At 59.8% G+C, this 14,807-nt stretch overlaps 2 protein-coding genes across 2 annotated transcripts; one reads left to right on the top strand and one right to left on the bottom strand.

Annotated features, from left to right (window-relative positions):
• Positions 1–2,189: 2,189 nt before the first annotated feature.
• On the top strand, positions 2,190–5,391 carry JDV02_001526 (uncharacterized protein). The gene is made up of 2 exons (XM_047982465.1): positions 2,190–3,444; positions 3,494–5,391. The coding sequence occupies exons 1-2, from the start codon at positions 2,849–2,851 to the stop codon at positions 5,103–5,105; spliced, it is 2,208 nt and encodes a 735-aa protein (XP_047838430.1). The 5' UTR covers positions 2,190–2,848; the 3' UTR covers positions 5,106–5,391.
• Positions 3,768–10,711, bottom strand: JDV02_001525 (uncharacterized protein). Its single transcript, XM_047982464.1, has 2 exons — positions 8,006–10,711; positions 3,768–7,940 (listed from the first exon to the last, which is right to left on the bottom strand). Exons 1-2 carry the CDS (start codon positions 9,122–9,124, stop codon positions 5,745–5,747), a joined length of 3,315 nt encoding a protein of 1,104 aa, XP_047838429.1. The 5' UTR covers positions 9,125–10,711; the 3' UTR covers positions 3,768–5,744.
• Positions 10,712–14,807: the final 4,096 nt, after the last annotated feature.

Raw genomic sequence — 14,807 nt, 5'->3', positions numbered from 1 at the left:
TGTCCGGTGCACGAAGGGGTCTTCTCGCTTCCAACAGAGTGCGCCTAGCGCCTCGAGACTGCCTCACGCGAACATGCGACGCCGCCGCCTTCTTTTTTTCAGCTGAGCGGATCCGGCGTCGCTTGGATGGATGACTGGCTCTTCGCGAGTTCCGAGTGTGGATGCGAAGGGCGGGGCAGCAGCAACAGCAAGCTGGGCGTCGGCGAAGAAGTCGAATATATGTCTCCGATGGAGTTTTGGTCGGGTCATCCGGGCATCAAATCGGTGGGACCAATTCGTTGGGGGAGAGAAGGAATGGCGGGGAGAAGGGGGGGGGGGGGGCTGCAGCACAAGGCACACACGCCGCAACGCCGCCAGAAAGCTTACCTACATACATTCGGGTTGGCGCGGCAGAAATTGATTCCTCAACGGCGGCGAGAGACGGGGGACGAACCGGGTTGCCTGTTTCCCATGCGGCGTGGCGTCTCGCGCATGTCGCATTCAGCTTTCAGGGGCGGCCAGGATGAGCCTCAAGAGCGCTAAGCACGGCAGTGGCTGGTCGGGGGGTCGGTCGCACTGGCGCTTGGGCGAGGCGACGCATCGCCATTCCGTTTGATTGTGGTCTGTCTCCTTCCCCTGGGCGCAGGCGCCCTGCACGGGCGAGGCGCCGATCCATTCATTGGCTGTTAATTTTCTTTCTCCTGTTCCTTTCTTTCTTGCGCCCGTGGATTGCTGTCCCAGTTATCACATTTGCAGTCTGCGTCTGAAGGATGAGGGAAAGGGGGGAAGGGGGGAGCTGTCCCCCCGCTCTCCGAGGGATGTTGTCCAAGGGAGTTATTAGTTGGTCGGCTTCTTTGCTGGCATTTGAATAGGGAGTAGGAAGTACTATTCGCCCCTTCCTCCCCTGCGTTATCGTGGTCGTGGTGGCTGCGGGCGGCGGGCTGCCGTGTCTCGGCCGCAACGGGGGTGTTGCGGACGGACTGCAGACAGGTCGCTGGCAGCCGTTGCTAATATTATCGGCGTACTGTATCCGTAGGTAGGTCGCATTCCTCGCGGCTGTGCGGGACAATGACCTCCCATGGATCATCAGCACAGGGTCTGAATTGACTCATGGCCCCCCCCCCCCTGCGATGGAGACGGGCAAGCGCCTCACCGTCCGCGGCGGAGGATGGATGCCCAGGAATTAGCAGGAGTTGGGAGTCGGGACCCGGCGGCAAGAGAAGGAGAGAGAAAGGTACGCCTCGTCAGGCTGAGCAGCAGGCAACACCTCCACCAGGACAGCACGGATGCTCTGCGGGCTTCTCGTCTGCTCGATGCGAGGCAGATGTGTGTATGTGTGTGTGTGCGTGCGTGTTCGCGCTGGTGAAGTGTGTGAGGTGTGTCTGTGTTTGCGCAAGGTAAGGTACCTGCTGGCTGGAAGGTACAAACGAGGGAGCCTTGGGCGGCGTGGGCCCCCTTCCAAAGTAACTCATAGGTACAGTATAGCTACTAGTAGCACATCATACTGCTAGTGGCAGACTCCATGCTCATGTCCGAATGTAAGACAGAAGCTATTGTTCCCACGACTGCGACGACTTTGCGACAGAGCGTGAGGTGGCAGCATCGCTGGTACAGTGCTCCGTACAGCAGTCAACGTTTGTGCCCCCCCATACGGATACAGTACAGACGAGCTCGGGCGAGAAGGGCGGGGCGGAGGGGGCGGGCGCACAAGCAAAATGCACACGCACGCTGGGAGAGGGAGATGGAGAGAGCCCTGCAAAGGCGGGCCGGGCTGGGGCTGGGCCTTGGGCTGTCAGGAACGTGGCGGCTGCTCCTTCTCGCTCCAGCGCTCCTGCGAAGCTCGCACACGTGTACGAAGTACGTAGCACAAAATAACAAGTTACTAACGTTAGTACGTCTTTGGGTACTGTAGCAGTGCAGCCACTCATGTCGTTTGGTTGGCTCTGGCTCTGACTTCGTGGCAGGGGCGATGGGGAGGCCGCGTGCTAGTACTACTACAGTAGTAGTAGTAGTAGTAGTAGTAGTAGTAGGAGGAGGAGGTACGGAGTACGGAGTAGTACGTACGAAGTTGTAGTTGCAGTACTTAGTGACCGCTCGGTGACCCTGGATCGACAACCCCAGGCAAGGCATGCGCCGCTGCACCGCATCACGTCTTCCCATTTCCGCATTGGGCAAGGAACCGACTTTCATCCACTCCCATGATCGGATCCCTCCCATCCCATGTCTCGCCTGGAAAATGTTGTGTCGTTTTCCTCCCACGTTTGATTGCATGCCCACAAATCGCCGCCCCTTGGCCCGCCGCGAGAGCCTCGCGCTCCAGCCAGCCCAGCCCGGCCAAGCACAGACGCCGCCCGTTACGTACGTACCAAGAGGCTAGTATCCGTACTACTTACTACCTTACTCAGTTGCCAACGTGCTGTACTCACAGTGAGTACCGTGGTGACCTGGGAACTACCCGCCGACTGCATACGTCAGAAGAAGCCCCCACCCTCAAGGGATCGTGGAGACGAGGGCTCACGTCTCCCCGTCCACACCCTGACCGAGTACCTGAACTAAACAAAGTTGCTAACAAGTTACCTACTACTTCTACCACAGTCAAGGCTCGATAATAAAGCTCCCCGGCCTGGGGACGAGAACGGACACACACACAGCTCTGCCGCGAATGAATAATACCGCTCGGGGTGCCTCGACAATTACAAATCTTTGCCCCTCTGCTCGCTTCCTTCATCTCGGTATCGCAGCTGCGAATAACGGGCGTCATGTCTACTAGCTTGGCCTCAACTTCATCTTATTAGTGACCAACGCATTCGAACCTCCGACACATCTCAAAGTTCGCCGCCTGCCCGCCCCGGGCCACCTCCCATCCATCATGAGCCGAGCCGCCGCCGTGAAGCCCATGCACCTCCCGTCCTTCGAGCCCATACCAGAGCACTACTCGACTCACCAACAGCCTCCGTCCGTGTGGACACGCCCTTCGCCGAACCGCCATGCCACCGCCGCCGCGTATCCCATGTATCCGGGCCTGCAGACACCCCCAGTCGACAGAAAGAGGAGCGCCGACTCCATGCCGGCTACACTGAACCGGCCGAGACGGCTTTCTGGAAGCGTCAGCTCATCACCATCCACTATTAGACCGCGCGAGGCTGCCAACAGCGCTAGGTTACCAACTCCTTCGTGGAGCACCATGCCGGCTACTTTCGCCCCAGAGTTCGTCGACCCCAGCGGCTGGAGGTCAAGCATTGTCGCCCCCCAGCGCCCGGCTCCGATCAAGCATCTGCGGACGCGGCAGCGGCCTGATGACATGCTCTCGCTCCTGCCGGACGAGGTTCTGGAAGTGGTTCTCGAGATGCTCAAGGGGCTGCACTTGGACGTCCGCAGTGAAACCTGCGCGACTTGCTGGATGCGCGATGCCTGTAGCGTCTCTTTGACCTCGCGGAAATGGCTGAGGGCAGCCCGCCGAGCCTTGTGAGTGAGCCAGTTGCTGTATTTGCGCTCCTTCTGACCAAGACGACAGGTACGAAGACATTGTGCTTGTCGGAGCAGACTCGCTGGCCCACAAGAAGCGCTTCAAGCTCACCCAGGGGTGCCGCATGGCTCTATTGCGACGGACTCTACGCGCCAACCCGACCCTTGGGAGCCGTGTTCGCTCTTTGAAGGTTCCGCTACCCTACGCCGCGCTGACAACAGCGGCATCGTCGACCTCGAAGGGCCCCTCCGCTTTGGACCAGTACGAGGACGGCGTTGCCGCGCTTGTCATGACCTGTCCCAACCTGGAGCGCCTCTGCGGCCCCATATTCACGTACAACCACTCGTTCAAAAGGCTCTTTCACGCGCTGTCAACACGCACCAACTTGAAAGATGTGATGTGGTTCATTGAACCATCCAAGGACGCACTGGCAGGCCAGAGCCTGGAGAGTCTGATGCAGTGTGAACCGTCATTGCCCGCGAGCTTGACGCCCGCTCAGGAGTGTACTTTCCTCGAACAGCACCGCCAATGGACCAAATTGACGAGTCTCACGATTCACTGCATGCCCGATGGTAGCCTCGGACCGGATACGCTCCTCGCGAGGACCCTCACTGTCTTGCCGTCGCTCCAGCATTTACACTTGTCTAACCTTCCCGCCAACGCCTTCACCGACACGAACCTTTTGTCCCTGCCTTGTCTAAAGAGCCTGACCCTCTCCAACATCGCAGGCATTAGCTCCAAGGGCCTCTCCAGCTTCGCCACTCGTGCCAACAGCCGAACTCTCGAGAAGCTTACCATTCGCCACGTGCCTCTGACGTCTTTGCCCGCCTTGGCCCGCATCCTCTCCATGTTGACCTCGCTCACCAGCTTCGCCTTTGTTCAGTCGTTTGCCCCGCTCATGCCCGAGTCGGACTCCTTCATCCTGTGGATGATGCCGTACCTCGCCTCTTCGAGCGTCTCGACACTGCATTGGGACATCTCAGACCATTGCGGCTGCGCCAATGCGGCAGATGACATCCTCGCGCGTAGTATCGCAGCCGGCGGCTTCCCCGCCCTGAGGAGTTTGAGGGCGCCCAATGACCCGGAGGGCATCTTCCAGAACCTCTGTCGCCCAGTGGACAGGATCGAACTGCCCGGGGACCGCTTCCGCACCATGTCCCTGCCGACGGGCTCCCTCAGCACGCCCGGCTCCCCGACCAAGCTTCTCGCCAAATCTCCGACGACGAGCTCGCTGCCGGGCATGCTTGCCAGCGTGCCCAGCCCCTGCACCAGCCTCCACCGCGCCCGCTTGGCTGCTCAGGCGCGCATCGAAAGCGCCCGCGAAGACGACAGCTTAGCCACCACCGCATTCCGCTTCCACGTCACCGTCCAGGATGAGAACGGCAGTCTTGTCGATGAGTTCGGCCTGGGAAGCTACATTGGCACTGTCGGGAGTAATATCGAGTTGAACCTCCTGCCTGACTCTGGCTCGTCGGACGACAAGGGCGGGCTCGTCGACGTCACGGACCTGGCATCGGATTGCGGCGAGGGTCTTGCCTCCGGCCGCAGCGGCTGCGACGGGAACTGGAACAGGAGGGAGGGTGTCGTCGCGGACAGGAGGGAGAAGGAAAACTGGTGGCACACCGAGAGAGGCCGCTGGAGGCGCGTAAGGCTCGATTGAGGGGCATGTGGTTAGGAGGAAAACGACAGCAACACGGGTGGCCAGGCATTGCCCCCGGCATGATCACCATGATAGGCCATGAACTTGGATCAAGGGGGAGGGAGGGTCGACTGAGACGGCTCCGGACCAGCAGATGAGCGGACAGGAATATACCCCGAGGTAGAGAGTACTTTGTATCGGTGTGTGTGCGAATACGACTCGAGGCAAGTAGGCCGAGATGGCGACAGAGCAGCCCGGAGCGAAAAGTCGGCGGAGCGCAAGTACATTTCAACATGGCTAATACCCGTGATGCATTCCATCGTGTTGCCAGTGGCTACTCTCTCTCAAGCACGGAACCCGCTTTGCGAACCAGTTAGTGCGTGCGCTGATGCGTATATCCGTGTCATATTATCCGTGACTGCCATGAAGAACGCTCGAATCTGCATCTGCATCGTCTATATGTCCATGCGTGTGGCTCCATACATGTCCGGGCCTCAAGACGTAGCCAGTCAGTCAAGATGGCGTCGCCTATATCGTCTTCGTCTAGGTTCATTTCCAGGCTCAAATACAAAAAAAACTCCAGACAGAATGCATCCTTCAGATACGCGACACGTTGAATTACCGTGGCATCGGGTCGCCTCCAGCCGCCCTGCGCGGCCCTCAGAAAAACCTGCTCTTCTTCTTATTCGACTTTTGCTGCTGCGGCTCGCCGCCGAGAATGTCATCAAAGGTGGCGCCAGAACTACTAGCGGCAAGCTGTGACGATGGTGTCGGGCTCCTCGACATGCCCACAAGATTCCCCGTCGACACACTCCGGGCGCCAAGGTGACTGTTGGACTGTCGCGGGCCCACGGAGCTGCTTCTGTTGCGGCTACCAAACACGTTCGGGGGCTCCATGGGCACGGGCTCTAGGCCCATGGCAATGCTTGAACGCCAGGCCGAGCTGGCGCGGTTCATGGCCGGGGACAAGGTCCGCGGTCGCAAAGCTGGCTGAGGTCCTCCAGGGGGTGGCGATGGCGTGCTTGATCCGCCAGGTGCGCCGCCGACCGGAGGCGGGCTCGACATGGCCGCATCGACGCCTTGGAAAATCGGTCGTGGCGGCTCGAGGGGCGACATGGCTGGCTCTGGAGGTGGTGCCTGCGCTCCCTCGGCGCCCTCCCACTGCTTTGCCGCCAGCCAACAGTGGCTTCGATGGTATGTACCCTCGACACTGAACATGATGGCGTCTGTCGACAGCTCAACCAAGCGACCGCCGCCTCCTGCAATTTCGTACCACATCTTACGCACTTGCCTGTCCTCCATCCAGGGCGGGTTGCCCATCGGCGGTTCGCAGATGAAGTACTCGACCCCATCCGTATACTTCAGGTCCGGTGCGTCCACGACTAGCATGGGCAGCGATTGCAAGACGACGTACAGGAAGATCCAGTACCCAATGCGCTGGTCAACCAGATCCTGGCACATCTTGCCCCTGCTCTCTCGCATCTCGAAATCTTTGAACTGGTCCAGGAACGGGAGCTTGATGGTGTTTGTGTCGTAATTATACGCCTTGTTGAGAATAAGAAGCATCTCGTGCTCCTTGATTCTCTTTTCAAACTTGCTCTGGTCCTTGGCAGAGAGCGAGTGGAAGGTTTCGTGGATAGCCGTCATCGAGGGCAACTGAGGAAGATCAAATGGCACGGGTGGCAGAACGGGTGGCTTGGATCTGTCAAATTCCGACATGATGTTTCGCAGAGCAGACGTCGTCATCTTGCCGGCTTCGCTGGAGATGGCGGGAACCTCATCCATGACTCTCGACGTGAGATTTTTTCGGTCGACGAGCAAGTCATATAGGGCGCACATGTCGGAGTACAGAACCTTGAGGACGAGCCTGTTCAGACCACTCTCCGCAAACGGGTTCTTCTTGCTGCTGGCTTTGGGCGGCCAGCTACCAAACGTGCTCTTGTAATAACCTAGAACAAAGGAGCGCATCCTGGTAAACGAGTTTCTCCAAACTTTGAAGCGCACGTTTCTGAGCTCTGGGATCGACGTGGAATTGGCGATGCCGGCGAAGAGAGAGGGGAACTCGAACTGCTCGAGGTGCTCGTTGACATTGTGCTGGCGGTTAACAAGATCAAGATGCGCTCGCTCCAACTGTTGACGCGTCAGAGGGGTGACCTGACCCCACAGAGGCAGTCGCAGATCCATAATGGCCGAATACTTCCCGGCGGCATGCGCGAAAGCTTCGTTGTAAAGATCAAGACATCGCATTCGCTCGCCAAGGATGAGGGCTTCGAGGGTTTTCTCGCGGCTGTGCCGACAGTCTGCGAGGCCCAGCTGCTCAGAGTAGAAGCTGAAGCTGAGATCGACGGCGTCGCCAAACGTTTCCCCGTCCACGCCGGCGAATCCGAACTCCTGCAGCAACTCTGCAATCTCGAGGAAGGCCTGGAATATGGTGGGTCTGGCCTTGGTGCCAACCAGTGGCTGGCCCGTCAAGAAGGCAAAGAGATTCCGTATAGCAATCAAACGGTCGAGCTCCGCGTTGGAGCCTTCTCCTGGCGCGCTCAGGTGTCCTGAGCCGGATGGGGGCGCAGCCGGTAGGTACAAACGCATGCAGTTGGAAGAGTCGGACAGCGACGGTGACATGGGAGGCGATACGAGCCGTGTCGCATCCTGCGCACTAAGGCTATCCCGGCCCCCAAAACTGTGACCACGGCTCCTCCCATTGCCGAGAGCTCCCAATTCGGATTGCATGAGTTCGTTGAAAACGTACGAGGAACTGACGGTGAACTCGGGCACCTTGAACGACGGACCGCTGCTGCTGCCTCGGGGATATAAAAAGACTAGAACGGCACCGCTCTCGTTCCACAGTTCAGGAACCTGCAAGGAACAAGGAATGTTAGCAACGACAGCGGGGCAATCGTTGGCGAAAGACCAAGACGGACCTTTTCCCCATTCTTGAGGAACGATGGGTTGTACTCGGCCTGAGCAGCCTCGTCGGACATGACCCAAGCGTACGACTTGCCTGTCCCTTGCACATCGATTGAGTTGGAGCGCGACCTGCCCCCACCAGGAAGCCAGCTTCTTCGGATTCTTCCTCTCGAAGGGCTCTGACTCCCATCCTTGGCGGCAGAGACGGATCGCCGGTTCCCAGGGCTGATGGAGAGACGTGATCCAGTAGCGGGTTCGGCGATTACAGGAGTCTGGGCGGAAATGCTGCGTCGGCCCCGGGGCTCTGGCATGGGCGAGGTCGTCCGGGCTTTGATACCGGGCTGAGGAAGGGGGGCCGCATGCTGCTGGAGCGAAGCGCTCCGCCGCCTCGATTCGGGTTTCCCCTTTTGCAGTCGTGCTTGCTTGGTGGCAGGAGACTGAGGCTCCGTGAGACCGGCCGGAGTTGGTCTTGGGTGGTCGTCTGATGCTATCGGGGAAGGGGGAATGGGCGCCATAATTTGCGGCTTCACAGACGTGGACAGGGCCAGCATGCCCATGTCTAGCTCGGGCAAGGACATGGTGGTCTGGGCTGGTGGCAAGGCATGCGGTGTTCGGGGCGGGCTTGGGTGTCCGAGAGGCTCGACAGGCACGTCGGACCTCGGCGGTGACTTGTTGAGACGCTTGGTGGAGGACTCGCGAGGGTCGTAGGGTGGAGGTGGCGAGGGCTGGGCGGGCGGGTTGGTGGCCACCGCCTTGATGGGTTTTCTGGCGACCGGTTCGGAATTCGTATCTGCGGTGGGCGACATAAGCGGAGGAAGGAGGGAGGAGACGCGGGCGCCCCAGGTCTTGGATTTGGTGCGCGCGCGGGTAGCAGGAGGCACTGGCTCTCCCGGCAGGCCGTCGGCGGCCTTGGGATGGATGAAGACGGGCTCCTCCTGCAACGTCGGGGGCGTCTGGACGGGTGACGGCGCGTGTGGGTTGCGGATATGGAGCTGCTTGAGGGGATCGAGGCTCGAGGTGCGGCGAGGGAGCTTTCGCGACGAACGGTGGTCGGGATCTGAATTGGTTCGCAAGGTGGAAAAAGAGAAGGAAGAAGGGAGCAGAGTTGCTCGAAAGGACTTACTCGAGGCCATATTGGATAATATGACCCTCCGCCCCGGAGCAAATCTAACATGCAGCAATAGCGGGAAACACCAAGCGGCGATGTCAGAATCAGCAACGGGAAGAAGTCAAGATGAAAAGGCAAAAGAGCACTTGAAGGCTGCCGGGGCACGGCAGTAACAACAGAGAGCGAGAGAGAGAGAGCGGCGTGCGGCAGAGGAGAGAGTTGGTGGGGGGGGGGGGCGTGTCGTGTCCCACGGCTCGGCGCACGGGGATGTGCAGAGAAGGAGGACAGAGAACGGGCCTATCCTGGGAGAAAATGCGCGTCAGACATGGAGACATGGACCACACAGAACAGGACCACCGCCCACGGTCGCACCCGTACCACCAAGTACGAGTACGTACGTAGGTGCACGCCTGGCTCAGCTGGAGAGTGCGGACAGCATCATGGCATCATGGGCATCTCCACGGATATGGGCCCTGGTGCGCTGTGCCACCCCGGGACGCGAATCGCATCGAGCGGCCAAGAAGCCGCAGCGGTGTTGTGCTGCGCAGCCCGGGGTTGGGATTTGCATCGGAAACGGCGGACGGCATCTCGAGCCCGAGGGGACGCGTTTGCCTGCGCCTGCTGCGCCAGGCGGGGGGTCCTTCAGTTCAGGGCAGAGTTTAGACGTACGTACCTGCGTTGTGGCGCCACTCTCTGCTCGTCTCGTCCGTCTGCAGGGCGGACACACGCACGCACCAAGCACGTACAAGCGAGCCGAGCGGACGAACGGTGTCGTCGTCGGGCGCGGGAAAGGGGGTATGGGGGGATGGATCGGTGAGGTGAGGCAAGGTCAGGTACGAAAGACAGAGGACTGGCAACGAACTCAAATCAAAACCCGCGGGGGTATTGCTTGGTAGTACTAGTACGAGTACAAGTGCCGCGGGCAGGCGAGATACTCCTCCTGTGTCTGGAGCAACGGCTTCGGGGGGGTTCTGGGGTTCTCGGTGGGGACGCGATGACGTTTGTCTGGTCGAATGTGGGCTTTTTCCGGGGGGGTGTGAGGCTCACGTCTGAGGCGCGGCCAGGCCACGGCAGGGAGAAGGCTGTCTCACTTGGGGGAAAGAGAGAGGAACGGAAGGACAGGAAGAAAAAAAAGTAGAAAAATAAAATAAAAGTGTCACACGGCTCGAGGGGGGGTGTGCCGATGGATCGCCCGCTGGTCAAAACCGCACCATCGGGAACGAGCGCTGTGCTGTGCTGTACAGTCTTGTGCGAGAAGTCGCTCTACGAAGCACGAACGGACCGACGGATGGACGGGTCGTCTCTGGGTTTTTGTTGTCGTCGTTGCATCCGTCGGCCGTGGCCCCCGTCAAGAGGCGAGGCAGCAAGCAACTTTGACGGGAAGCAAGCAAGTAAGCAAGCAAGCAAGCTGCTGCTGCCCAACAAAAAAAAAAGGGCCGCGGGCGGGGGACCGGCACGGGCGGTGTTTCGCCAGAGACGACTGACTGCCCATCAGTCCAGGAGGAACGTACGAAGTAGGTGTAAGATGGATGGCGCCTTAAGGTTGCCCGTCCCGTCGTGGCCCCTCCCGTGGCGGGCTGTGCGGTGCTCTGCTGTGCCGGCAGCCCCTGTCCCTTCCTGTCCGCCAGTGGGCGAGGACGCGCTGTCTGTGCGTGCAGGCGGATGAGTGAGGTGGGAGGGAGGGCGACGGGAGCCAGTCACCTGGACGTCCCCTGTGGGCGCGTGGCCACCAGATTCGCGGGCCTTCCGGTCCATTGGAGCCCGGGAATGGTGCGTACGGACAGGACAACCTGTACAGTATACAACGCAGTGCAATAAACAGGGGAGTGAGCGCGCTGGCTCGGCTGCTTCCAACAGGTACCTTAGTAGATGGAACATTCCACAGTTAGGGGGCGGGCCTGACGTCTCGAGGTGGATGGCATGGGTCCACGGGTGCCGAACACATGCTGGAGGGGTCCGGGCAGGCACGACAGGCCCCTGACAGCCCACGAGAGAGACAAATCTTGCCCGACCTTGCCGACGTCACCGCTATCCCCATTGATCCAGTGGCAGCTGCGGTGCAACCACTGCTCGGCGCAGGCAGGTGGCAGGCAGGCAGACCCGACGCCCAGGGACGCGGCAGGCGCACTGGAACCTGGCATCCTGGACCAGCCCCCGCCACCCGGTCAGGCCAGATCCTAGCCGGCCCATTGTATACCAGCCAATCAGCATACGCCGACCCGCCCGCCGTTTTAACGTCGTCCTGCTACCGGGCGCCGCTCCAGGAACACAGGGCAAATGCCAGGAGCGGGGCAGGAGATTCGCGTACTGGTACATGGCGCCTCCGCCCGCCCCCTCGACGCCACCCAGGGGTGCTGCCGTCACCTCATCCACCAACTCCACACCATCTCGCCCGCTGGTGCAAAGTACAAGGTACCGACTCGTACCGTACGTACCTGCCTTGCTTGCTTGTGCATGATGGGAGGTCCCTCTTCTGGTCCCTGCACTGTCCTGCCTCGTCTCGTCTCGCCATCCATCCCAGCGCCCACTTGCTTGCTTGGCCTACCCGACGCCAAGTGCCTGCGTGCCCGCCTAGATAGCGTGAATGGCTTGCTCTTTGACGACGCGACGATTACGGCAACGTCGGCGGCGGCAACGGCAACAACGGGCGACGATGACAACGACGACGATGCCGACAGCGCTGATGCATGCATGCCGCGGATACCTCTGCATACATGATTTCCGATTCTCGCCACCTCCTACGCCCCCCCCGTGCGGCGTCGAGACGGCTCGGAGATGGGCCAGGACGGATTGGAGAAGCTTGTTGCTTTTGGGCATTGATATTCACTCGGCCTGTGGCTGGTACGAGAAAACATGAAGGGCCCAACGACAATGCGAGTGAAGTGCGTGTGTGGCACGGCATCACGCTGACCGCCCGCCCAGCCGGCCATGATCCGTCATTCCTACGTGTACTGTACAGTACTGCTCGCCCAGGGGCCTGCTCATGCAGGACTGACAGGCATCCAGGGTACTGCACACAGATTGCAGGCGTCGCGTGCCAATCTGCCTCGATCGATTCCCGTGCACAGATGACAGGCCTTCGCAGCAGCAGTCAGGGGAGGGTTCATTCCAGCACCTGATTCCTTCTCGGCACCAACAAGCATTTTCGTCCATGCAATCTGGCTGGCTGGCTGGCTGGCTGTACTGTGCTGATGCTGTAACCGATACAACGACTGCTCTGTTCGCACTGACAAAATTGGAGCAATTTGCCCAGCAGGGTACGTAATCTGTTGCGGCTCGCAGGAGCCTCGACTCCTCACCCGGGCGGGCGGGCTGAAGCAGCAGCAGCTGTTGCTGACTGCTCACCTGGCGATGGATTCAAGCAAGGCGCAGGTGCCGCCAAGCGGTTGGTGAGCGCAGGCGGACAGGGCAAGGTCAGTGGAGCCAATGCTCCAGCCAGCCATGGGCACATTGAGTTTCAACGCTTTGTGACTTGTTGTTAGCCCAATGCCATACCCAGCACACGACGAACCCCGCCAGCCAAGGCTGCGCTGATACGGACGACACGACGACGAAGGCCAGAAGGGGGGGGACCCTCGCCACCCAGGGTTGGCATGCGACGTCACCAAGCATTCCAGACGTGCCAACAAGCGTCGCTTGCGTTTATTTTTGGGAAACACGTGCCTACCAGTGCCCGACGCACCTCAGCTCAGACAGCTGCGCGAGACCCTGGGATTCCAGAAAAGCGCGCCGAACCCCGACGCTGGCTGCACTGGCACGTCTGCACCACCGCACATCGCCAAAAGCGACCTCCGACCCGTTGACCCTGACGACAGACAGACCCTTACCGTGGCCCTTGACACGTGTTGGCCTGATGAAATCCTTCGTCTGAGGTTCCGCGCTGACTTGCATAAGCGTCCCCTCGACATGGGCGCGAAACCTCTTAGTATTTTCGAGCTATAATCGTCCCGCCGCGCTGGGTCTGCGAATAATTTGCCCCGCCTCTGGGAGGCTGAGCGATTTCAACACCCGCGCACTTGGAACGCCGATGAACGCACTAACAACTTGCGACTGCTGCTGACGTGATGGCCTTGGGCTCTGTTGCTGCTGTTGGTTACGTCCAGTAACTTACCCTCTAGTCTGGTCCTGTGTTGTCGGCCAGCCAAGCTGCCGTGAAGCGAAGCACACCACAAGTTTTCCGCCCCTTCCCCGCCCGCCGGATGGCTTCATCGTGGCCCCGAATGCGCCTCCACCTCCAGACGGACGCTATTTTTGGCGCTTGTTGGCTCGCTGTCCGAATGTCCGGCGGGGGTGAGACGATGTTTTTTACACCAAGAACGTACTTCGTACGTACGTGCGGAGGCTCTTCAGCCCGCTGATGCTAGAGAACCAAGAAGTCGTACCAAGTCGCTATCCACACAACCAGTAGAGCTCGGCAGCTTCAGGCCGTTTGCTCTGACCAGGAGCCGCCGACCCATCATTTTCATCGCCGGCTCATGAGCGACTGTGGCGGACACCTCGGCAACCCTCTCGGCTCACGGCATCTAGCCGACGCGCTAGTAGGCACAAATATCTTGGTGCATTCATCATCGCGCACGCGGCTTCCAGTCTCTTGTCCGCTCTGGTTCAAATGCAGGTGGGGAGAATATGTCGAGTGTTACGCGGCACGGTCAGATACTGTAGTAGTAGCGAGTTCTGGGGCTCGCTAGGCAGCTTGCTTGCTTGCCGTTCCGCAGGCACCAAACTGATCCCCTGCCTGGCCTCAAGCCAGGCTGGTCATCAATGTGCCTATTCGGGCTTGTGTTGGATGCTGGAGGGCCTGCGAAATGCAACTCCTCTAATCAATGATGTTTGTGAATGTTGTACCCGGGACCGCCGGGTCCTCCGCACCGGCTCGGCTCGGTGGGGGAGGCGGCTCCGCGACGTTGCCATCGGGGTGGATACCGCGGCCCAGCGCCGTAGGCAAGCGAGCCCCGGCCGACACTGGTGGCAGAGCTCGCGCTGCTATCTTCCTGAGCGACCGTGCCACCGCCAGGCAGATATACGCGGCGATTGATGATGGCGCTATATGGGTTGAAACACAAGGAGAAGAAAAGGCGTCTGGAGTCCCGGAAGATGATACGATAGCTTCGGTTCTCGGCCTTTTACGTTTGCAAGAAGACGCCCGTGCTTCGGGTACGGACCGCATGCGTGACCATACGCCCGTCTCACAGCATGAGATGGTACGTAATCCGTAGCTTCTCAAGGAGAGAGAGGCAGAAAGCCAGCTCCAAAAGTGTATATTGGGACTGGATGCCTGCTCCTTGCTCGCCCTTCCCATCTCCAAGCGCACCGCAGTTTAAGTCAACGGGTCATATCAAAGTACTCCGTAGCTCAAGGAGGGGGGGGGGGGAGCCTGAAGACAAGAAGCAGCCTTAGACGCGGTTTCCCCCCCTCATCTTCACTTCATCAAAGACAAATACAATGTACGTATGCATCTCTATTAAGTTCTCAACGACAAGACAGTGCGTTACATATCCTCTCTCGCCTTCTGCCATTGACACCACGTCGCAGCCCCCGGAACTCAAACCCAAACCCAAAGAAGAAAAAATAAATCGCCGTCACTCGAATACACACAAACTCCTTTGCTGCACCGCAAACCACAGTCCAGGCAGGCTCTCCGGCGCGTCTTCTTGTCGTCGTCGTTGTTCTTACATCAAGGCTACGAGGTTGCCAGCCGTGGGGCGACT

Source organism: Purpureocillium takamizusanense, chromosome 1, assembly GCF_022605165.1.
Source record: "Purpureocillium takamizusanense chromosome 1, complete sequence".
NCBI classification, from domain to species: Eukaryota; Fungi; Ascomycota; class Sordariomycetes; order Hypocreales; family Ophiocordycipitaceae; genus Purpureocillium; species Purpureocillium takamizusanense.
Note: the sequence above shows the minus strand (reverse complement) of the source record. Positions and strands in the feature narration are given on the sequence as shown.